At 42.3% G+C, this 24,745-nt stretch overlaps 1 protein-coding gene across 1 annotated transcript in view; it reads right to left on the reverse strand.

The window, feature by feature from the left end:
* Nucleotides 1-24,745, reverse strand: part of XDH (xanthine dehydrogenase) — a 48,688-nt gene that overhangs the window by 18,524 nt on the left and 5,419 nt on the right. Inside the window, exons 2-19 of the mRNA XM_008630386.2 lie at nt 22,427-22,484; nt 19,911-20,007; nt 18,648-18,756; nt 17,464-17,590; nt 16,594-16,655; nt 14,524-14,592; nt 13,654-13,722; nt 13,111-13,197; nt 11,709-11,850; nt 11,034-11,126; nt 9,949-10,100; nt 9,029-9,122; nt 8,096-8,205; nt 5,146-5,330; nt 4,201-4,369; nt 3,672-3,761; nt 2,826-2,995; nt 282-405 (exon numbers count right to left, since the gene is read on the reverse strand). Of these exons, the coding sequence (XP_008628608.2) occupies nt 282-405; nt 2,826-2,995; nt 3,672-3,761; nt 4,201-4,369; nt 5,146-5,330; nt 8,096-8,205; nt 9,029-9,122; nt 9,949-10,100; nt 11,034-11,126; nt 11,709-11,850; nt 13,111-13,197; nt 13,654-13,722; nt 14,524-14,592; nt 16,594-16,655; nt 17,464-17,590; nt 18,648-18,756; nt 19,911-20,007; nt 22,427-22,484 (2,007 nt within the window). The remainder of the gene's footprint in view (nt 1-281; nt 406-2,825; nt 2,996-3,671; nt 3,762-4,200; nt 4,370-5,145; nt 5,331-8,095; nt 8,206-9,028; nt 9,123-9,948; nt 10,101-11,033; nt 11,127-11,708; nt 11,851-13,110; nt 13,198-13,653; nt 13,723-14,523; nt 14,593-16,593; nt 16,656-17,463; nt 17,591-18,647; nt 18,757-19,910; nt 20,008-22,426; nt 22,485-24,745) is intronic.

Genomic DNA, 24,745 nt, shown 5'->3' on the forward strand with positions numbered 1-24,745 from the left:
AATCAGCCCAGGGAAAATAATCACAAGCAAATTTGGACAGCAGCTGAGTGAGTGAGCCTGTCCCAGCGGGCTGCAGCTTAGAGAAGAATCGTGGAGATAACACAGAGGAGAGGGGCACATGGCAAGGGGAACTGGGCCTTACTGAATTTGGCACCAAGATTTCTATTGACCCCGGTGCAGTTAGAATTATCTCTGCATAAAGCAGAGGGCTTGACTGGACAATATGAGAAATGTTATCTCCTGAGCAGCATGATTGAAGAAGGCTAGTTTTAGCTACATACCACATCCTTAGCAAAGACAGTCTCATCATTAGCGATGCCGGTGATGTTACTGCCAGGAACATCCTTGGCGGAGACAAAACACACAAACCCAGGGACACTCTGAGCTTCAGATGTGTCTACAGAACTACAGAAAGAAGGAGAGAGAGTGTTATTTCTCATTTTTTCTTTGTGTAAGTGATTATGAGATTCCAATACAAATTCAGGCCTGATTCCCTCAAGGCTGGCTATGCCACATGAATATCATGCGAGACCGTGACAGAAAGCGAAACATACTAGACTAAAATCATTTGGGATCTATATGAAAATGTTAATCCTGACTGTGAGACTGATCACCAGCCTGCTTCTTTGGACTATGTCATACATCTTTTCCCTAAGATACATCTGAACTTGATCCAGTTGCCACATCTACTAAAGATTCTTTGATGACAAGTTGGTGTTAGTGATGCTGTGCTTCCACTGTCTTCTTAGCTGCCATGATTTTTGCCATGAAGGCAAGAATTCCCTGTTTATTCATAAATATGAATTTTTAGTGCAGACATGTATCATCTGCCATGGGTGAGCCAGGGAGAAATTGAGGATTGATCACAAGGAAGCTTCAGGGTTTTTAAGAGGATGCAAAAGAAGCGATGCTCAAAAAGACAAAAACCTTCATGAAAGGCTTTCTTTGGTAATCAGCAAAAGAAGTATCTAACCAAAATCCTTGTCTGCTTGAATCATATATAGATTTAAAACTCAGAGACAAAATAACTAAAAAAGGGCAATAATTTAATTTTTATACGGAGAAACTTAGTAAAAAATACATTACAAAAGACTTTTAGGTTCCTCTTGCAATATTCTGTACATTGGCTTTACAGAAACAGTTGTGAATAGAAGAGCTGTGGCTTTGATTTTGCTGACTGAATGATTTATTGCCTTCTGTAAATCGCTGCAATTTTTTCAGCAACTTGTTTAGATTCCTGAAACTTTGATATAAACTGTGCCTGAAAGCAGCTGTTACTGCATGCCAGTGAGCCACAGACTTTTTTAAAAAGGCGTTACATATATGAATGCACTTTCCCACATGAACCCTTAGACAGCAGGAACTCAAAATGCTATTTTTCTTTGGAAAGTTCTCTTTCCTGTGTTTCTGCAGCAGTAGCTCACAAACAACCCCCTAACACTTTCCCTTAGTTACAAATGCAGAGGCAGATGATGTCTGATTTACACTTGGTGCTCAAAATCTAACACAGATGAGGTAGAAGTTTTCAGATTCAATATTTTGACTGCCAAAATCATTGAGATACTTTTGCCCCCTGATTAAATATTCTACTACTTCCTCTACAGAATATTAGAGGGTCCCAGCCTGAAATATCTGTACACAATGCAAATGCATGAGAATGTGTACAGAAACCTCTAGAAAACACTGCATGTTGTGGTCACAAGCATGGACGTGATGCTTTCTCTATCTCCCCATCTGCCCTGATGGTAGCAACAACACTTAAGTGTCTGCATTGCACATTGCAACACCTGAAAATTAACTATGATGACAGAGCAGTTTCTTTCATAACCTGGGAGCCAACTACTACATCCTTGCATCCATGACCATCATGCTGCCCATGCCACAATGGGAAACCCCTGGACAGGAAGCCTAACTAGGCAGGAAATATTGCCTAAGGAATGAACAGCACATTGCAAGGCTGCTGAGGATGACACGAGCCCGTGCAACACAGAGTGTCCCACATCAAAGCAGCTGAGGGCAGATGAGAGCTTGCAGAGACACCACCATGTAAACAAAATTAGGGATTGTGGGGGCAGTCAGTCCTGCAATATGACAGCATTAAAATTCATATGAGAATGTAGATGGCATTACCTGCAGGACTGTGTTTTTGGAGTTGGTTAGTCACTATTGTTATTAATTAGGTACCAGTCATGCTCTGCATGGATGTTTTCTGAGACAGCTGCACGTCCAAATGCTGACCTGTCCACCTTGCTACAGCCTAACACAAGCAGGGCTACACCTCGTAGCTGAAGCCAATTCACAAATTACTTTTGTGCAGAGGGGTTTGACCACAGCCAGTGCAGGCAAGCACCATGCAAGGCAAAACCCAGTGCACACAGCTGACTCACCAGCAGGAGTGCTGGTAGAACTGCATCTTACAACCTAATTTTTCAGGCAGACAGAAAGAGAATCTTCAAGCTGCATGCTCTGGTTAGTGATTAAAATGACATCTCCTTAGCCACTGTGGTGCTCTCCTACCCTGCTCCTTTTTAGTCCTGCATGCCTGAGTATAAGAGATGGGAAATGCAGAAAGTTTGCCTAGGCTGAGGGCTTTTGTGCTTCAGCAGAGCCCAAAGTTTGGTGTTAATTCTCTCATATTCCCACTGACGCAGACTTGCAAGGCAGCTGTCACACACACTGCTCGCCTCCATGTAACAATGTGCAAGGAACTGCAGTTCCCACCTAAGCAAAAACCTTTCCCTCACCCACACCCTGACAGATTGGTGTTTTCTAAGCCACCAGGCACCGGATGCTTCCAACATCTGAAAGTCAGAAGCGACACTTACAGGATCTTAGCGTGGGCCTTGGTGCTGGTCACCAGCGTTAGGTACAGCTCGTTCTCGTAGTGAGGGATGTCATCGCAGTACACAGCTTCTCCACTGGCTTGTTTGGCTGCTGAAACGTGCACCAGAGGCCGGCCCACCATGTCTTCCACGGCCTGCCCCTTGGGCACTTCCTGGAGTAAAACACAGGGCTGACTACTACTGGCTTGGGTGGAAGGGGATGGAAGCATTGATGAGAGAGCAAAAGGCACTGTGAGACATTCTAGTGAATGGGGAATGGGATGGGGGCTCAGTCCTGTGGGAAAGGAAGGTAAACAAGATGCCACGAGATGCAGCTACACAGAGGGGAGCTGTAGGGAATGAAGTGAAAGGAGTTTGGGTTTTGAAATTGCTGTGGAAGAGAAGGGTTTGATTTCACAGCTTGCATAAGAAGGTTCAAGTTCTGAAACTGGATTCTACTCTCCATGCTGAAGAGAACGGGTCACTAACAGAGAATTAAGAAAGAAGATACATCCTGAATCTGCAGCCTGAGAGGTGCCAAGAAAGGCAGGCTGTGACTGGGGAAAGCTGAAGGGGAATTTCAGTTTGGATACAGAGCTGGCTACAGGAGGAAAAGCAATTTTTATAAAGCTGTCAGCAACAGTCTTGGGCAATGGTAGGAAAGAATAGTCTCCTAAAGTGAGGAAAGGACTGAGACCCAAATACAAGCTTCACACATGGCATTTTATAAGTTTATGTGATGACCATACTGAGGGAGAAAAGAAGATAAGAAGCACAGTTTGAGCTACAGAAAAGCCTGCATCTATGCCATGCTGACACTGCTACTTACTTGGGAAAGTTTCTACTTACTTGGAAGAGCTGGGCATTTGCAATGGGATCTTTGTGAAACAGCTCTGTAGCACTGATGTAGTTTGAAGGGACAGGCTCACACATATTTTTCTGCCAAAGACATATTAAAGAAAATCACCTTCCCTTCTTCTCACATTCCCTAGCAGCTCAGAATATTCTCCATTCTCCATCTTCCACTTAAGGTAATCCATAATCTACTGAGTTAAAGGCAAATGAGGCTCAGGCTCCGTGCCAAGCATAACCACAGAGCCACAGGACCACTTGTAATGCAGCAAATGGGAGAAGTCCAGGAATCATCCTGTGAACCCACAGAGCAACACCCTTCCACCACAAGGTGAGGGTGCCACGAGGAAGCAAGTGGGAAGATACAAAACTCACTGTTACACAAGCAGTAGAGTAGCTCTGGCAGCTATTGCAGCATGGATCAGGTGTGACTCTGCTCAAATCTGAACCCTCCCTGTGCCTTCCCCACCAAGGCAGCACAAAGAGGTTCTCCTTCCCCAAATCTGCCTTCCCAAGGAGCACTCACAGTGCCACTCTTGCTCAGTTTCTGAAGGACTGTCAGGTAGAACTTGAAGAAGAAGCTGAGGGTGAGTGTGCGTCGGAAATCCACCATCCCACCAGGCGCAGAAGGAGACAGATCCATCTCACCTGACAGTAAGCGGCAGGCATCCTGCAGCAGCTTCTCATTCCAGTCTCTGCAAGGGAGCAAAGGTGACACAGAGCCCTTGTTCAGACCTAAATTCACCAGGGGAGACTAACTCTTCTGACACAGAATCATGGAATATGCTGAGTTGGAAGGGGCCCATCAGGATCATCGAGTCCAGCTTCTGGCCTTGCACAGAACAAACACCCCAAGGGTCACACCATGTGCCTGAGAGCATTGTCCAAAGGCTTCCTGAACTCTCTCAGGCTTGGTGCTGTGACCACTGCCCTGGGGAGCCTGTTCCAGTGCCCAGCCACCCTCTGGGTGAAGAACCTTTTTCTAATATCCAAACTAAACCTCCCCTGACACAGCTTCATGCTGTTCCCACAAGCTCTCAAGCAACAGCCATCAGTTCTATCTGTTCTTAGCACGTGTGTGCTTTGCTCTCATCTTGGGCTCATGGTATCCCTCCTAAAGATGTGGCAAAGCTAAGATATTATAAAAGCACTGATTTTTCCGGCCAGTTTAAAATGAACCCAGTTTTGCAGGTCATGCATGCATCTAGCTTCTGTCCAGTCCAATAGATGAGACAATTGGCAAGAAAATGGCTCTCTGAATGAGAAAATGACATGGATCTTTGAGGGTAAGGAATACTGGAGGAAGCAAGGCATTACACAAAACACACTGCTGCAGAAGCATAACTATACTTCTTCCCCTTTCTCCTTTAACTTTTAAAGAGGATTTAGGATATTTTAGATATTTAAAATGCTCCTGTAAAAATCAGCACAGTTCCATTAGACAGTCTTTTTATCACAGAAAAACTCCTACCTGCCAGTGAGTTCCTTGCAAGTTTTTAGAGCCAGGACAGTGGTAGGAGCCATTCCTCCATAGCTTAGTTTTATCTCCTCCACTCGGCTTGTGCCGTCTTGGAACAGGACTCTCATCCCACAAGTCACAATAGCAATGTCATCCTCACGACGGGAAGCCTGCTTGAAAGCTGACAAATATTCACCCTGGAAGACAGGAAAATATTTCTTTATTCTCTACCTTGGCATGCTTTGGCGTATAAATGTGGACAAGCTGTTAACCTATCTCTACATGAACGAGCTATTCCAGGGAACAGTATCTGGTTGATTCACTGTGCAGGGCCAAGCAGGACATGTTTGTTGAGTCAGTACTGTTTATTTTCACATAATTCAATGATTAATTCTAATGTATCAGTTCAGTATCAGTTATTGGCCAACCTAGGACTGGGGGGGGAAGAAGCTTTGACAGAGATCTGCTCATACCTGTCACATTTTTCCATATCTCAAGAGGAAGAACCAAGACAGATTGATTGTACATAAACAAAATTACAGTTTCTCAGCAAGTTTTTCTTCCTCCCAGGCTGCTAAGCTGGAAGTCTCATCAGTAAAACCCATATCCTAAACCCCTTCCCTTCAGAATTCTTTGAAATCTGCAAGAACTGAAATCAATAATCACAAATATCACTCAGTTCTAGAGTAGACCAGACAAATTAATAAAAACAGAAAAATTCAATCTGTTAACTGCAAATAGAATTCTCAGTTACTATCCTGGTCTCCACAGAGAGAGGAAATTCTTGTAAATGCACCAGCAACTACAGCACACAAAACTCAGCAGCTCTCCTATGAAGAGTGGCAGTAAATATGAGATTAACACTCTACCAGGACACACGTGTAACAGCATCACCCTGGAGTCACAGCATGGTCAGTCCTCTTGCCTGTACTGCAGGTTAGGACAAATTGCTGTTCAGGCACCCTGCAGACTAAGAGAGGAATCAGATCTGATGTCCTTGCACTGCCCTTCTGGAGAGTTTTCTGACAAGTTTCTTCTCCAATAGCTCAGCCAAGTGACTGCACACAGAACAGCAGTCTGCTCCATTAATTGCTTCTAATCTGAAGTGGACAGCAATTCTTTCATTATTGGATAGAACAATTTCTCTTCTGTTGACAATGAGAACAGTTTCACAAGAGGCCCCTTTTGTGCATCAAGGACTTGTTACTGCAGATATAACTGAAGGGTGTGCTTCATTTCCTAAATTCAAATAATTACTCAGCAGCCAGCAGACAATAGCAGAGGAGCATCAATAGCATCCTTCCAGTGAGGACATTCTGCCACTCTGCTTGTTAAAACAATTAGCTTTCAAAGAGGAGAAAAAGCAGCCTCCTCTCTTACTGCGTAATCAAGAGATTTCCAATAATGTGATTGCAACAAGACGACAATATTTGCCTTCTCTCCTCACAAGACACCTTAATTTTCTTGATTCAGAGTTCTGTGGGAGGAAAGGCACTCACAACCTTTCCTCACTAGGAGTGTATGTAAGTGAACCATCCCATCAGCTGCCATGCCTACCTGGGTCTCTTGGTAAAAAACAGAGCATGTTAATTCTTTCTGTTGTTCGGCCAGTCTTACCCTTGGTGTGACAAGTTACATGAATGCAAGGCATAACATCAGTCTCAAACAAAGATAAACCAAAAAATTCTATCTAGCTGTGTGCTGACACAGCCCTGCTTCCATTCATGAGGAAATCACAGTTGCAGAAAACTTTGCCTGCCACATGCCAGCACCTTCAGACTTGCCCTGAAGAACTTCAGCCTTCCTACTTGTGAGCAAAGATCAGCCAAGAAACCACGAAGTTGAGAGTTCAAAAGTTGTTTTAGTTTTTCAGATCAATGAGCTGCATATAACCTAGGGCTGAAGCCACTGCCCCTGCTTGTAAGCATTTGTTTGGTTTGTGAAATTGCCATGTGACTGTCACATGGATGGAGGAATACGGTGTTTTCCATTGGCAGCCTCAAGTGTGTTTCTCATTTTGGCAAAAAGTGATGCTTTTATCACAAGACCAAAGAAGGATCACTCAGAAATAGATGGAAAACACCCTAAATAAAATAATTTTTTCCCTTAGTAGTTAAATAGAAAAAATTGAGAGGATAGACAAGGCATTTATTAGTTCTGTCCCATAATAAAATTGTATTTCAGGTAAATCTGTGTTTTCCATTTATAAAGAAAATGTGTCGCTATACTGCAAATCCTTGCATCTTATGACTTGGGGCCACAAGCCCTAAGAAGGCAAATACCTTCACAAGCATAAAATTACAGTCTGATGTTCTCAGCCTTAAAGGAAAAAGAAGGGTTTTACTTCTTAGACACTCTGTTATGGTTTATGCTGCTACAGCAGAGTAGCACTCATTGCTCTGTTCGAAGCAGGTTTTGCAGCCTCATTTGAAGTTGCACGCCCTAATTGTCAGTCCCTGTGGTTTATATCTTGCAAGACAAAATGCAGAAACTGAGCTTCCCTTTTACCCATATGGACTTTTCCCCATTTCTTTTCCTGTTTCAGCTCACAGAAGTTAAGCAGGAATCTTTGGCACATTAACGTCACTCTACATCAGGAGCTGCTAAAATCTTTTCTGTGCTACTTCTTCTGAACTTCTACCTCTGGGAACATCACTTTGATACTTTTCATCATTACCAAATGCACTCAAAAAGCTTCAGATAATAAAGTGAAATTTGTCTTTCTTGCACTAGAAAAATTCTTGGGCTTGCCATACTTTATCATAGAGCCCTGCTCTCCTTGCTTGTCAAAAATAGCGTGCTGCTAGATTTTCTCCAAATAATTCACTTGCTTCCTGGTCCACTTGGGACTACATAAGCATTTGGAGGTCAGTCAGGAAAAAGGTGCCTAACTTTGAAAACAACACTCAAATAACAGCATTTTAGCTCCACAGACAGTGAAGTTTTTTTCTTACAAGCTTACCTTCCTGCTGTAGGGTATTTCAACAGAGAGAAGTATTTCTTCAGGCTTAACTATTGTCTTTCTGTACCCGGTGAAAAACTTCTCATCCATCGTGACAGTCCTTTTGCCCTCTATAGAGCAAAGAGACATCAATGGTGAATAAATGAAGAATGGCAATAATATGTGTGAAAATATGTGTGAAAAAGCCTTCAACCTACACAAATCACTCTTCATATGATATCTGATTTCATTTTTCCACAAATTTTCCTTTTTCACCAAATCAGGAAGAACTTCTCAGATTTACTTTGGTATTTATGGAATCTATGGCAGCCTCTGCCTTTATATTAAATTTTCTCTGCACAGGAACTGATTAAAGAGACCTCCTTCCTTCTTTATCTGATTAAATCTGAGCTTCCAGGTGAGCCAGTTTCCAACAGTCCAATGAAATTGCCCTTTTTCTCCTTTCCATGGCCTACACACAAACCAGCACTCAGTTCAGTGATCAGATGGTCCACTTACTTCAAGGATCCTATTTTAAAAAATTATTCCTAAGAATAAATAACAACTCAGATGCTTGGCTTTCTTCATAGATAAACATAATATGCTTCAGTCTTTATCTGAACAAACCAGAAGGACTAAAGTACAATAGTGACATGCCTATTTCATGCCTATTCTTTTTCATTAATACACATCTTCAACCAGCTCTTCACAAGGACATATCTGTAAGTACATAGGCAGTACCAGATATTCAATCTGGCAAAGAAGTTCAAAACTCTTTAGCAAGCCAACCTTTGACCTAGCTTTAGGACTTTAGCCTCAAAAAGGGTAAAAACACCGAAGACTCAGACTAATAATGTTAATTTCCACTTTCAAGTTCTGGCCTGACCTAACAACCCATGGCAGAGGACTCTGACTATCCCACTCCCCTCAGTGCCACAGGGAAATGTAACTTACCTTTTGATATCAAAGTAAGTTTGCTTCCACTTGCCATTAACACAGGATTTAAGTCAGAAATTGGGCTTGCTGTCATTATGTTCCCACCAATAGCCTAGAGTGAAAATAATGCACCAGATAAATATTAAAAATCTAAGCAATTTTTGGCCTTTAATTAATTGGGAAAACCTAAAGCCCACAAAATCAGTTGCTGTCTCAGACAATATTAACATTTGCCTGAAACAGATTTAGAACAGTGTTTGGTTAATGCATCAAGACTATCTTATGCTCTAACCTTGTACGCACAACCATACCAAAATTCAATGACTGTAGCTGCCATTAAGGGAATATCCATCATAGTATAAAGGGTCTTTTCAGTACCAGTCAGGAACCCAAGGTTTTTGGCTCCAATACAGATGTATGGCACAATGTCTCATGAAACTAAAGTTCTTGTTTGGTAGGTTGATTTAACTGCTTGATTGATATTTTTTTCTTAGAGTACACGGAGTTTGAACACACCTTCCCCTTTAAAACTAGAGGAAAATTTGCCAGATCTGATACATTAACACTATGACTGCCCTAGTTGTCATGGCAATAATACACACATCTGCTTCTTTGAAGTTTGTCCAGCACTCTAAATACCTTTTTTGTTAAATTAGTCAAATCTCACAATAGCTTCCCCCACTCGGTGATAACAGCAATGGAAGACCTGGTCGACTGCCATGTTTCCCTTGCTTGCTGGATGTGTGACATCAGTGCAGCACAGACATCAGCTGAGACCCCACCAGTTTCTGGGGTTGATTTTTGTGTGCTGGTTTCTTTCCCAAGGTTTGCAAATGCTCTCGTGTGAGAAGCACAGGGCACACCAGCACGGCACGAGGCAGGGCAGCTCCTCAGACTGAGCTTTCAACTACAGCCCCTGGGGCTCCCGAGTCACTTACAGCAACATTCCTGATCTGTGGCCCTGCAAACCACCGCAGTTGTTCCAGGACAGCCTGGAAGACCTCTGTTTTGTATGGAGGAAGGTCTGCCACCGCTTTTCTCATCACCTCCTCTACTGACTTCAGGGTACAGGCAGCGCCGAAGGTGACCCCTGTAAACAAAGGAAAAGAATTGTTGTTCTCCAAAATGTTGAGGTACAGAAGGATGGTTACAACTGTGTCTGCAAAGCCTAGATGCCACTGAGTTTAACTCGACCTTCTGTTATATCAGACTATATAGAATGCACTGCCTGTAAACATCACATCCTCTGAACAAAATTCACCTTTAAGCCACAGCTCATGCTGATGCTGTCTCCCACCTGACAGTAACCCATCACCCTTTTGCATCAGTGTATTATTAACAATATTCGCCTCCTATAGGTATTAGTTTGTCCTTTGGGAAGCAAACTCCAACTCCTTTTCAGTTTCCACACTTCAAAAACCATACCAGACATTGGGCCTACATTGTCCTAGGTACTTCTATTTGTAAGGTTGACCCATTTCCATCACAAAGCTAAAGGAAATGGAATCATAGAATTGTTAAGGTTGGAAAAGACCTCCAAGATCACTGAGTCCAGCCTCTGCTGAACACCACCACATCAGCTAAACCATAGCACTAAAAGCCACATCCAGTCATTTCTTGAACACTTCCAGGGTTGGTGACTCCACCGCCTCCATGGGCAGCCCATTCCAATCCTAAAACATGCTTTCAGTGAAGAAATTCTTCCTGATGTCAATCTGAACAGCTTGAGGCCATTTCCTCTTGTCCTGTAACTGGTTACCTGGGAGAAGTGATTGACCCCCACCTTCCTACAACGTCCTTTCAGGTAGTTGTAGAGAGTAAGGCCACCCCTGAGCCTCCATTTCTCCAGGCTAAACATCCCCAGCTCACCTTTTTTACATGTCACTCACTGGATTTCCTGCATGGGAAAGTTATAATGCATGCAGAAAGCAATCTTTAGTCTGGGGATTTTCCTTCACACCCTCTTTATTATTCCATGGAGTCCCCACTCACCTCGCAGGTGTTCTGCCTCTTTTTTGCTCACCTGTTTCCGTGTGCTGAACAGCATTCATTTCAGGGATCCATGCTGGTGCTATTATCACTGGATACAGCAGGTTCTTTAACCTCATCTCGATACCTTAAGGAAAAGATGCTGTTTGGTACTTGTATAACATGGCTACACTTGTACATAACATCTTCAGGAAAGAAAAATTAATACAATGAACTCTACAACACTTAGGAATTATTTCATTAACTAATTGCTCAGGACAACAGAATTACTAAATATGTCTGAACTTTCCTCCTCAGCACTTATGTTTGCAGGACTATCTATTTGGTGCAAGAAGACAGTAAGATTTCAAGTCTTGAGAGTTTGCTCACTGAAGTCCTTCAAAATGCAGCTTTCACGACTGAATTCAATTGATTATGGGGATATTTTATGCTGTGTCACTCCCCTTTTCTCAAAATTCCACAAAATAGCACAAAGGCTCAGGGATCTGGATTAGCCTTTTTTACACCTGACACAGCAAAGAATGAGGAAAAACATTCACTGTGAGATTAATCTACCTGAGAAGAAAATCTGTTCCTACATGCAACCTGAAAAATAAATAGCTTTTTAACAGCAATGACATGAAAGAGGTTTACATTTGCAGTGTTCTCACAAAATACTTAATGGAAGGTTTTCCAACTGTTCATAATAAGTATCAGCTCTTTCTCTTACCCACTTCTGTGTTCCCCACAACGAGTTTGGCATTGGGGTACTGGGATTTGAGAGACACCAGTTCATTGAGAGTTGTGGGCTGGATCCACATCACACGCTCGCCTTTGAAACACATCTGCTTCTGCTGTTTGTTACTCTGAGTCTGCAGAAGGGAATTCAGATAGAGCTCAGCCTCTACATGGAGCCAAAAATCCCTGCTCACATGCTGCCCATGCCTGTGCCACACTGGGCTCCATCTCAGCTGAGTTACTGATAGGGAGGCTGGGATATCCACACTTGTTGGCAGTTTGCCATTCCCCATCCTTCTGCTAGCAGTGATGAAAGTCTTTCATGCTGACAAAAGTTCTCCCTTCCTGATACTGCCAGGTGCATCCTGCTGCCACATCTCCCTAGCAAGATCTGTGCCAGCAGGATCCATCTGACCAAGGTTCTGGCTGATGCCCATGGCTTCAGTTGCTTCAATGGGTTTTCCATTCTCATCTCAATCCAAAAATGTCAGTCTTTAGCACTGATGAATTGCAATTACCTGGTAGGCCAGGTTCTGATTCCCTTTTTAACTACTTCATCCCGTGACTGAAGAAAATGTGAGATCAACCCTTGGGCAGGAGAACATCTTGGAGAAGAAACAGAGGAGCCCTATCTCAAGCTGAATATATCTCATGCTATGGTCTAAGAGAACCTACTCATGCTGAAGCTCATGACACATTTGAGCTGGATACAGCAGCGGAACTAATGACTGAATTTCAGTTGTTGTTAAGTGTGAAGGAAGCTGTAAATGCGTCATGTGCTGGATTAGATTCCTCGCTGGGACACATTGCTTAGGGGGAAGGATCCCCAGGAAAGACAGGAATGAAACATGGAGAGAAACTAATCTCATCTAACTTTTAATGTCACTGTGAGCCAACCAACTTTTACTCCTGCTATGGTGAGAGAAGTGTTTTGAAAAGTCAACTATTTGGGATGTATTCAGCTACATCCTGTAGTTCCTACTTCTCTTCCTACACTATAAAGGGAACACAGGGAGACAAGCTCAGATATATCCATATTTGATGTAGAAGTTCCCATCTGACCTAGTAAATTGACATTTGGATTTTAGCAACTGTTCCACCCCCAGACAGGCAGTGACTGGAAAGGAAGGCAACCCAAGAGCAGAGGCACATATGGTGAGAACCAGAGAGGAAAGCCAGACAGCTGGAGCAGGCACCTGGCCTGCATATTTCTTTTAAACCACCCTGGCTGAAACACCTTCTGTTTTATAAAACAGGGAAGGGTTCATGCCCATGCATTTTCTTTTATTAGCAGCCATTTTTGCCCTGTCATTTCCTCAGGACAGAGTCACTCAAACCTTGTACAGAACAACAAAGCCAACAAATCACTGCTATTTCTTTTTGAATGAACTTACCATTAACTCTGGTGGGAAGATTGGCTCCTGTGTGGGATCCAGTGGCTGGAACTCAGAAGAATTGAACAGGCTGGAGGATGTCATTGTCTGTGACAGAGAAAATGCAAATGGCTAGTGACTGAGGAGAAAGCTCTCCACATACAACCATAACTCATTCCTCTTTCTACTCAAATCCCTGTTACTATTTCATAGAGCAAAACATGGCAAACACAGCAAAATGATGCCACCTGATTCAGCATGTAAGGTTCTTCAGTCATATTTTTCTGATTCCCCTGCTTGTCTTGTCAGAAGCCTCAACCCTGAACACGCTAATATGTTTTTGTCAATCAAAAGTGTCATTCCTTTCACAGTGGCATGTTAAATTATGTCAAAGATACCTTTTCTGACGTATGCTCTTCTGACCATAAAATATAAACTAGTCTAAACTGCTTTGCATAAATATTGTTAAAATAAAAACACTGGGCTTGGGCATACAAGAAGTCAGATCTAAGACTTTAAAGCATCAGAAATAAAGAAAAATCTAATAGTTGAGAGGCACCTTACCACACTGTCTTCTTTTCCATTCATGCAGCAGCCTGGACCATTGGCTTTTCCTCCACAGCAGCCCCCATTCTGAAGAAGAAACAAGCACACTTCAGCTATTCTAAACAAAGTCAGAACATTGCAACTTTCACAGAATATAGTCCTTCCCTTTTATCAATCCCTGAACTTCATAAATTTGCAGTCCTCTTTTTCATTAATAAACTGCTTGAATGAAAGGACTCCAAGCAGTCTGAATTGCTGGAATATTCCATACAACACTAGATGCTTCCTAAAAAAGAATCCACAGAAATTTCCTGGAAATTTCTGGTAATGGATTTCATTATATTCTGTGTTTCCTAAATTCATTTTATATTCGCACTACCTTATGCACCAATTTCTTCTTTCCATCCCTTCATTTGTTTTTTACCTAGACTGGTACATACAATGTGATTAACTTTTTTCCCTCCAGATATTCCAAAAGGTTCCAAACGTACAGTTTTGGAACAGAGAGGAAATTACTTCACCATTGGACAGCAAAGTTTGGGGAAGATCATAGTGGGGAATTCAGATCTGTTTTCACAGACAGATGCATCACTTCAATGCACCAGAAGCTGGTAACACACTGCTTACAGCTGTCACCGTGCTATTTCACGGGAGGGTTGCACCTTGCAGACTCAGAAGGAACATCACTGTTTTAAAACCCATCTCATGATGGCCATCCATGCTAAACAGGACATACACAGAACCAGCATTTTCCAAGAGACAGACACTGAAAACAGCTCAGAGAGTTCTGAATGTCTGCACCACAGCAGAGCCAGAGAGGTGGCTAATACATCAAAGCCCCAATGCTATATTGAAAATCGAGGTTATGGGTTTTAACATTCAGCTTACCATGGTATTTTCCCTCCCACTACGACAGCATCCAGTGCCATTGGCAACACTACCACAGCAATTCACATCCTGTGGGAACAAAAACTGTACTGAGAAAAAAAGTGCAGACTCCAAGGAAACAAAGTAGGCTTGATCCCCTTTTGAGAGAAATTGATCCCACATTAATTACATCCAAAGCAGAAGTGGGAGATGAAAGGTGCCAGGCAAGTAGGTGTTTCTCTTGCAATATCCTGCAGTGTGATGACAAGGTCATGCCCACTCTACTGGTAAACCTCTTACTCTGGTTTGGAGCTATTCTGACCATTCAACCAGTACCTCTGGAGCTGTGAGGAGATACCCAGAGAAGACTGAAAGGGACAAGCACATACAATACCACCAGGCAGATCATCTGCCTTCATTTTCAATCTGACTCCTATTAGTTTCATTTCTTGAAATGCTCTTTTACTGGGAGAAGCAGGAAATAGCAGTTGCCTATTCACATTCCACCTGCTAATCACAATTTTGTTGATCTCTACTAAAGCTCAACAGAAACCACTGTATGTGCTATGTAGAGTCCCTTCCTCTCCTGGCATCTCTTTTTGTGGCTGAGGTGCACTCAGTGCTCCCCTGTCTGGAAGTCAGATTGCCACAGATGTGAACCTTGTTCCATTTCTCTGAATCTTCTCCTATTCTGCTATACCCTGTTAGAGATGAGAGAAGAACTCCACAGAGTACTCAAGTGCAGGAAGAGCCATGGCAATGTTTTCTGTTTTGTCCTCTACCCTTTGAAATGTTGTTCTCACTGCCAGTGAGCACTGAGCTGATGTTTCCATGGACCTGCCTCCCAGACCTCCAAGATCACCTTCCCGCATGGAAACTTGTCTGTTCACAGCCTACATTTTAAATGTGAAATGACTGCCTTTCACTCCATAAGTTGCTTTGCATGTATTTGCCCTGAATTTTGTATCCATTTCTATTCTCCAGTCTCTCAGGTTCATAAAGTCTTTCAGAAATTCCTCAAAGCCAATTCCTGCCTTCACTACCCAGACTAACTTGATATCTGTTAGCTTATTTTCTCATACCCCTAGTCACACTCTTTTCAACCACATTTAGGGATAGCTGCAACAGCCTTGCTTCCCACCACAGGTCCCAGCAGAACTCCACAGCAGTGACCTCCCTTCACTGCAAAAATATACCATTTTCTCCTACTTGCCATTTCCTGCCTTTTAACCAATCTTTCATCCATACAGAGATCTTCCCTCTTAGCCCATATTGTCCTTAAAAGTTTTTGGTGAGACACTGTGCAAAGCCTGTTGGAAATCCAAGTAGGCTTTTATTAACTGGATCTATCAACAATTTGTAAAGGATCTCACACCTGCTTGTATTCTCTTTCATTGATTGCAATTCTGGATAATAAAATAATAACATGAAATTAATGGGCATCATTGTAAATTCTTTTCTTTTGATATTTAATACCAGTGTAGACCCAGGAGTAGTTGGTAATCACTGAAGTACATAATGATCTACTCTTCTTCACAGCCTCCAGCACTCTTTCAGGTACAAAGGGACTAGAGAAAATTTATGGCAAAACTTCACACCTCACCCAAAGCAGCAGAAGAATTCTGGGCAAGAGCTGTACAACAGTGACTTCAACTTTTTTCCAGAGCTATTCCTGCTCTGCAACTGATCTTTCAAGAAACCAAATTCCTCACCAGATTCCTCCACAGCATGTCCCTAACTGTGCACCATACCTTTACACTTTGTCCACACCAGGGATCAGCTGCAAGCTGTATTATGCAGAGAGGATGAGTTTTTCCAAGACTTATGGAAAAGAGTTATAGAGTCTGATTATCTGTGATCCAAAAAGTGACCATCAGGTGGAATTTATTCAAGTCTACCAGCAAGTGCAGTGAGTAAAGGATTTGGTCTTTCTGAATTATTAATGCATGAATCACATACAAAGAGGTCAAGAGCTGGAGCTGGGTTGTTGGAGCATATGTATTTCCTTCCTCCCCATTTGAGCTCATGGTGTGTTTCAGTAACACAGAAAGACAGCCAACCTTCCAGGTTTTTTTAAAACAGGCCACTTACTTTAGCAAAAGTCCTGTATCCTTCCAGAATGGGTCTGTAGCCTGTACACCGACACAAGTTCCCTGCATTACCAGAGCAAAAGGATAAGGATTTAGTGTCATTTGGCTAAAAAATTCTCTTCTTTTAGAACATTTTATTGTTTCTCACAAAAGCTTGTCAAATCTTGATACAGCTAATGAAAAAACTGGGAGGAGGAAAATTTCATTAGGAACCTTGCAACAAGCCTACCATCCCTTTTTGTTGAAATTTAAATTGAAATTCATTTAGAACAAATTCAATCTGTCTTATTCAGTATTCATTTATCTCAATTGTGTGAGTCTTATCAGTATACCAACTAGTCTGCCTCCTGAATTACACAGAGATTGCTTTCTCCTGCATCATCATTCCTCTCAGCTCACTGCTGGAAGCACAGTAGTGACTCTAACCTCAGCAACAACAGCAGCCTCTCACAGGATTTACACAGTTGGATTCTGCCCCACTCCATCATTGTATGTTGCTGTCTTGGTCCTTGACTTGAGGTTGCCTGACCCACACATTCTCTGTCACCTCTGCAGGCTCTTGTGACAGCAATGAATAAAGAAGGACACTCTTTGAAGCCCCTTAGGGACAGGCCACCTTTTGTTCTGCTGTTAAAATTAGTGGGTTCCCAATGCCAGACTGAGGCCACTTGCCCTTGCTTATGAACTACAATGTTCACTTCATAGCACCTGACCGGTCTCCTAGTGGAAAAGCTACTTCTTAACCTCAACAACAATCATCTATTTTTAACAAAATACATTAAATAAATAATGGTGCACCTCCATCCCACTGGGTGAAGCAGATGTAATAAAAGCAGACCAGGTTGCACCTCTGCAGGGCTGTGTGTTTTACCTTGGAAAGCATCTTCGATGTCCTCCATGTGGGGCTCGGGGTTGTTCCGAAGCAATGTGTACATGGACATGACAATGCCTGGAGTGCAAAAGCCACACTGGGATCCATGACTTTTTGCTATTCTCTCCTGAGAGAAAGTAAAAACTGCCATTAGCCCATAATATCAAGGTGAGCTCATTGTTGTGCTTGTTTCTGTAATATCTCTATTAAAAACAATCTCACGAGAGGAGCTAAGATTATCATAAGATGTTCCTTGATGAGTTGGTCAATTAATCTGTGAGACAGACTTCAAAAAAAAGAGCAGCCTGAAAAGTTTGCATCTAGGCTTCAAATCAAAATGTGACTGAAGGCCACTAGAAGCCTCCAGCGAGATCAGGAGTTCTATAGATTTACTGTGCTAGGAAGGCTGGGGCTACCTGCTTAGACCTGAGTTTGAATTTCAAAACTTAGCTGTCAGAATCTTCAGGCGAGGGGAGGGAAAAGAAGACAAATAAACGAAGGTCAGACTGGCTGCCATCCAGTCATGCACATGTAACTTATTTTTCACTTTGTTGTTTACTCCTCAGATACTGGCACAAGTCCCACCCACTGGGCAAACCGAGGTGAATCACAGTTTACCTTAAGGGAGCAGAGTCTCTGACAAAGAGAGGCGAGGCTGCATTGTAACACCTGGCCACAAGAGCAAGACTTCATGTTCCCATCACTCTTTCTCACCAAGAATATTTTGGGACTCCAGAAACGTTGCTGAACCAAACCTAACTTCACTACTGTGGGGAGTACTACCTAACTATGCAAGATCAGAAACCAAGGCCATTTGTGGAAGGCCATAGGAGAGCCCAAACCTATCTCAGATTTCCTAGCTCCAGGTCATAATATTGGCTTTCCCCACAACATCAGCCTTCCCAGACCAGGATGTGGACCCATATAGCCATGTAGCCCTAGAACAAAAGCACTGGCAATTCAGCCAGGATAGCACCAGTTAACTTGTTAGGCACATAACAGAGCTGCAGCCTTGGCCCAGGAGTTTGATTCTGTCACTTAGCCATTCCTGAAAGTACGGATTGCTCAGAGTCAGCCTCGTGGATTTAGCATTATGGTGGAGGTCCCAGTGCCCTGAGACAGGTTTAATTAACATATGAAAACGTGCACAGAGGGTTTGAAAGTTACCAGTATTAATAGCTTACCTGGGCTGGGTGCAGCCTGGATTTTGTGTTTCCTATGCCTTCAACAGTAGTTACAGCTACGTGATGCAGGGCACAGACAGGGAAGAGACAAGCATTGGCAGTATGGTGGCTAAAATAGTAAATTAAGGTCATTTCATCTGACAGTGCTGCTCAGCAAAGGGAAAAGGGAACTGGAGCACTGAAGAGTACTTGGAAGCTACAGCGGTGGACACAATAGGAGCACTTAAATAGATGTGATATAAGTGTTAGTTACAAGCCAAATCCTATAGCACCTGGTCATCCGAAGCTCTCATCAACTTCACTTGAAGTTTGAAATGGGCATACATCATAGGTTTTCACCTAGAAATAACAACTTTAAACATCCTTGTTGCACATTAAGCTACAGAACTCCTATAGGTAATTTATAGGGGCAGACTACAAATACCAAGATGCTGTACAGCTGGACACTTGCAAAGTTACATAAGAACCTGGAGTTCTCAGCCTTTTACCTAGAAAGCTGTTTCTAGATGGCAAACATGCGGAAAAAGTCTAGACTGAAGGTAAAAGAGAATAATGTTCCCAAAACTCTTACAAGAACTAGCTATTTCATCTCATTTCTATCAAGACAGAATAATGACCCTAAAGATATCCTATTCATGGCCATGTAGTTGAGCAGAACCACTCAGTTAGATGATCCAAGTTAAAGCATCTCCAAGAATTATTCCAAATATATGAAAGATTTCAGCGCTTTCTATTCCCCACAGTAAAAATAAACTGGGCCCTGTCTCTCTGTCTCATCCTCTCTCCCTTCCCAATTTTGTTTGATTCCATTGCTTCCCCTTTCAATAAATTAAAGTGAGAACTGGAGGAAATTTTGTCTCAGGAAATAACTCTGAAGGTTACAATACAACTAGAGAAAGAAGTTAATATCTGCTGGCGTACAGAAACCAGATGATTGTCACAATACAATAACAATGAAGATTTTATGATTTTATCACAGGAATCATTATTTGGATTCTCACAGGAAAAAGTTATATTAGAATCAGTGCAGGTATTGCAGGGCACAAAGAAATAGTTCCCTATCAGCATTGTGCAATGCTCTAAGAAAAGTACTTTCTTATCTTAGCCTTCTGAGCTTACGTTCTGAAAGTGAAAAACTATGTTCTGGCAGAAACATTCATTATATAACTTTTTTTTTTAAATAGTACCATGTCTGGTATGTCAAGAACCTGGATCTGTCCCCATTTTATTTCTCAGTTGCAGAGTTCAGATTGCAAAGGATACAGGATTTTCTTCCGAAAGGGGTCATACTTGGATATCATAACAGTGCAAGCACCACATCCACCTTCTCCACAGCCTAGTTTGGTTCCACACAGGCCCACTGAGAGAACAGGAATTAAGGAAAACTCGAAAAGTGTTGGCAGAAACCTGCTCAAGTTATCAATCAAGGCTGAGCAAAAAGTTCTTGCTGGAAACAAAGCACTCATTTCTTCTGCTTTATAATTTAACATAAGCAAAGTTTCAAAAGCTGACATGTGAGTATTGAGATCAGCACCCAAAATCCTAATAAGGACACAGCCCACACTACAATAGACTCTCAGAAATAGACAAAAAAATATCCTGAACTCCGACAGTTCCCACTTCCCATTACTTAGAAAAGGAAATTATATAAGAGAGATAAAGCACTGGTAATTGCTGAGCAGTTGTTCAGGCATGCAGCCACATCCCTGAGCCATGCAGCAGCATCTCCTTCAGCACCTCTCACTGGTGGGCTTGACTTCTTCCTACACCTGGTGGCTCCTACCACCCAGAAGGCTCCCAGGCAGGGCAGTCACTCAGGGCTACAAGTTCCACAGTTTAGCACTGACTGGGAGCTGCATTTGAACTGCTCACGAACTACCTGCATCTCAAAAGCCATGGTCTGGCCACCCCCTTTATGATGGCTTGCCAGTTGCGGGGGACAAAACCAGCCAAGTACACTCCCCAGGAGCCTGGATCCCATAAAACCATAGGAGAGAGACACTGAGAGCCAGAGCTGGTGGAGATGTACAGAACCACTGCACAGACACCTGGTGGCTCACAGAGCGTATGGCCTGGCCTAAGCAGATTCCTCCACAGACTGCTGAGCTCATGGCCACGCTTTACAATGAGGAGTTAAATCAAATGTGCTGCAAAGGAAGTTCAGGAGAGAATTCCTTGAGTCACTTCTGCTTAGGTTCCTTCACTTACCAGAAGGTAATTAGACACTATTCTGTACTGCAAAGAGGATTGGCCAATGTTGAGAGACTTTTGGTGGATTTAAAAACTGCTGATTTTATTGGCAATGGACAATGGACTGAGTTGAGACAACAAGTGCCTTTCCCTGTATCACAGCACCTTTGGAAAAGCAACAGGCACTGTGATACAGGGAACTCAATTCATCCTCTACTTCACTGCAAACGTTGTGGAACTGACCATTTCTAGAGAGTCATAGAAATCACAGAATCATTTAGGTTGGAAAAGACCTCTAAGATCACCAAGTCTAACCATAAACATAATGCTGCCAAGTCCACCACTAAGCCGTGTGTTTAATGCAAACCTAATGCTGCCAAGCCCACGACTAAATCATGTCCTTAAAGGCACCTTTGCTTTTCATACAATCATGTGCCCCCTTGAGCAGAAATACAGCTTTCTTATGCCATCCAGTGTTTCCCTTGATGACAGTGCTAACCTGCCCCAATAAAACATGTTTCTCCAAGTATTTGTCTGACCCTAATCAGATATCTACAAAGTAAGTTCACCAGAATGCTCATGTAGAAGATCAGTAGGTTTTGAAGAGCTCAGATTCTCTCTTTACAAAGCTATTTGCATTAGATATCAACAAGCTTAGACATAAAAGTTCGAGCGGTAAGACAGGCACACCTGGGCACAAGAGTCCTGCCACTTACATTTCCTCTTGACCTTTGTCCATCTGTGGTAAATCAGATAAATAGGGCTGTTGATAGTTCTGCTGGAAACCTCAAAGAGGAGTGTGATTCATATCCCTGCACTTCCTTCAGCTCCCAGACAAATGGAACGCAGCAGCATGGTAGGGATACACCAGCACAGCTGTGAACAGTTTGGCACATGTACACACCCAGGTGGCCAGACAAAAACTCAGAAAACAGGGAATGACACTACCTACGGAAGCAGACCTGGTACAGCCAGCCTGGCCATCACAGTAATAGCTACCCAGCTCCTGAAGCTGTACTGACTCACGTGTTGCTCGGTTTCAAACAGGGCTGAAACGTGACCGCTTGTATCTGCTTATGTAAACAGGCCCACGGTAAGTGGGGGGAACCCCTGCCCCTGAGCCTGCCTCCCTGGGCCATCTGATAAACAGCACAGAATTATCAAGTTATGGGATACTAGCTAGCCAGTAACATCCAAATCATTGGATGATACAAACAGGATCTCAAGAGGCTGTGATGTTCTGGCCAGAAAATTCTTTACGGTTTGTGCGGAACAAACTTAAATTTCCTTCAGTTTTATTGCCATCTCATTATTGCTTCCTTTCCATCATATTATATTTCTGAGAAATTAAATTTTTTTCCTCTGAAGTGTTAATAAATCATTTTAAGTATATTATTTAAAATTTGTTATCGTTGAAGCTGGAATAGCAGCTGTAATCTTTGCCAGCAAGAAATACCAGACAATGCAAAGCACTCCCTCTTACACTCTGTTCAAAAACTCTGCCCAGTACTCAAGTGACAGAACAGTAAACAATTATGAAATGCTGTAGGCATTTAAAGCCTTTTGCAGTTTCTTCTGACACTGGATACATTTTCTTCGTAGATAAGTTAGCAGGGTCGTTTCTGGGTCCACATCTTTTTCCACCACCTGCAAGAAGGAAAAGATATTGTTAAACATGAAATGTTTTACAACACAGATAAGTGAGTTGAAAGGGGAAAGTTTGGTCTTTCTGCAACTTCTTTTCCAAGGCAGGGAGCAAAATCACTGATAGTTTCAGCAACGTTGGTCATGTATCCAGACACAATGTTTCCTTGAATTTATTGTGTCAGAGGAAAGTATATGCATTATATACATCAGAGTTTTGCAGTCATGGCACACTGAGGCAAATCTAAAACAACCCTTCACCAAAAATAGCAAACAGAATTAGTAGTGAGCAGAGAAAAAACTGTGTTTTGTACTCAAATCTTGGGTTCCTGACATGTCCCAAATGGTGTCTTATCTTTTCTAACCCCTGAATAACTGAACTCTGTCCTTTCTTCTTACTATTAGAAGGGGCAGAGAAAATGAGCAGATAAACAGAATGACAGAAAGGGCATCAGTAACAGGCTTTGCAGAGAAAAATACCCAACAGTGGAAACTGTAATGTGACAACATGGGCGCTGCAGGATGGACAGCAAGAACCAATTCTCTTTGAAGTTACTCCTTTCTTTGCAACATTAAATCAATCTGTATTATATTAGTAGCCATCCCAAATGCAGGAATATGAAATTCCAAGCAAGGAGAAAGCTTTGCTGCACATTTTGAGGCAGCTCCCACCTACTATTAATAAACAACAGAATGAGTAGTTATTCATTAGACATAAAATAACCATTAGAGATTTTACTTCAACCTCTGCTCAGTGGTCAGAAACCAAAGATCTGCCCTCGCCTCCAAATGGTCACAGGGCTTGTCTTCCCCTTCTTCTGTTATTAATAAAGTGTCAAGAAACTTTTCCAAATTCACTGTGTGCCAGAATGTAATCATGTTCCTGGATCTTATTCGTACAATAGTTACAGTTTATTTAAATTAATCACTCCCAGTTTGAAGGGCAAATTGAAACAGGGGTCATTTGTACAAGCATTTTTTTATTTTTTTTATTGATAAGAAACATTCATAACCTCTGTACTGCTTCAGTTTTATCCTCTTGACACGTGACAGGGTTATTCTAAAGAGACAACATCGATACAAAAATGCTGCTAGCAAGGATTTTCTTGCTATTTTCTAAGTCTGTGAGAGACTTTTCTCTCTCACAGAAGAGGTAGCAGAGTTATGTAAACACCCAAGCCACCTGCAACCTTGAAAAGACTTGTTTATGGTATAGTAGAAAAATATTTTGACAATGGATGTTTTAGGATTTTAGCCAATCACCCCAAGGGGTGGCTGATCCTTTGTCCAATTAGACTATGAAGAAAGAAGTCTATAAAAGAGTTTGTAAAATAATTAAATAAATCAATCTGGTTGCATTGCACAATTCGTGCTGCTGGATCTTCTCTCCTCATCCCTACGGCTGCGGAACACGGTGATACACCCTAGGGCATTTTAATAAGACAAGGTTCATACTTCCTGTTTGAGTTCACCTTGTTAGAACTAACTGATAAAATTGCTGCTACAAAACCCAACTGGTCACTTTTTGTACATCTCATTCCTGCACTGGGGATGATCTACTGGAAAAAAAGAGTCCATTCTAGTTTGGGAATGTCATACTGTAGATCATGCAGCATTCATTGCTGCTATTCAGAGCAGAGTGCCCCTGTTCCCTCACCTCCTGGATGCATAGAAACAAATAAAAGCATGCAGTGGCTCTTCCATGACCATCTGGTTCAGAGTAAGCCCATACATCCCTCTGCAGCAGTTTGGCAAACAGGCAGACATGAGTAGGAAATTCCAAACATCCCTGTGACTGCGAGTGGACAAATGGCCTTTCAGAGCCATTCCACAAGCACAGAGCCTTTCCCAGCAATTCCCACTGTCACTGTCACACTGAGTTTCTTCCTCACGTCTGTGCCAATGGCCATTGCAAACCCTTCCAAAGCAACTTCCAAGATAGCCAGGCAAAGAGAAAAAAACTTCAGAACAGTTAAAGACTATTCTGTGCTTATATCAAAGAAAACGCCTAAAGAGGTTTTCTTGAAAGAGTCCAAGAAGCGCTCTTTTATGTAGTCAAACCAAGCAATTAAAAGTTTGGCCCACGGGCTTCTTTTTAGGAAGTAGGAAATAAAAGACAGGCCTGGTCCTTAATTTTTCATTTAACCACTCATTTCCATGCACTTTCAGTAAAGTAAAAATGTGTCAAGTCCCAAAGTCAAAGCTTTGCTCAACTTAATCAGAAAGTGTCTCCCACCACATCCCAAACAATGCACACCCTTACA

This window comes from Corvus brachyrhynchos, unplaced genomic scaffold (genome assembly GCF_000691975.1).
Source record: "Corvus brachyrhynchos isolate BGI_N302 unplaced genomic scaffold, ASM69197v1 scaffold101, whole genome shotgun sequence".
Lineage (NCBI taxonomy): Eukaryota > Metazoa > Chordata > Aves > Passeriformes > Corvidae > Corvus > Corvus brachyrhynchos.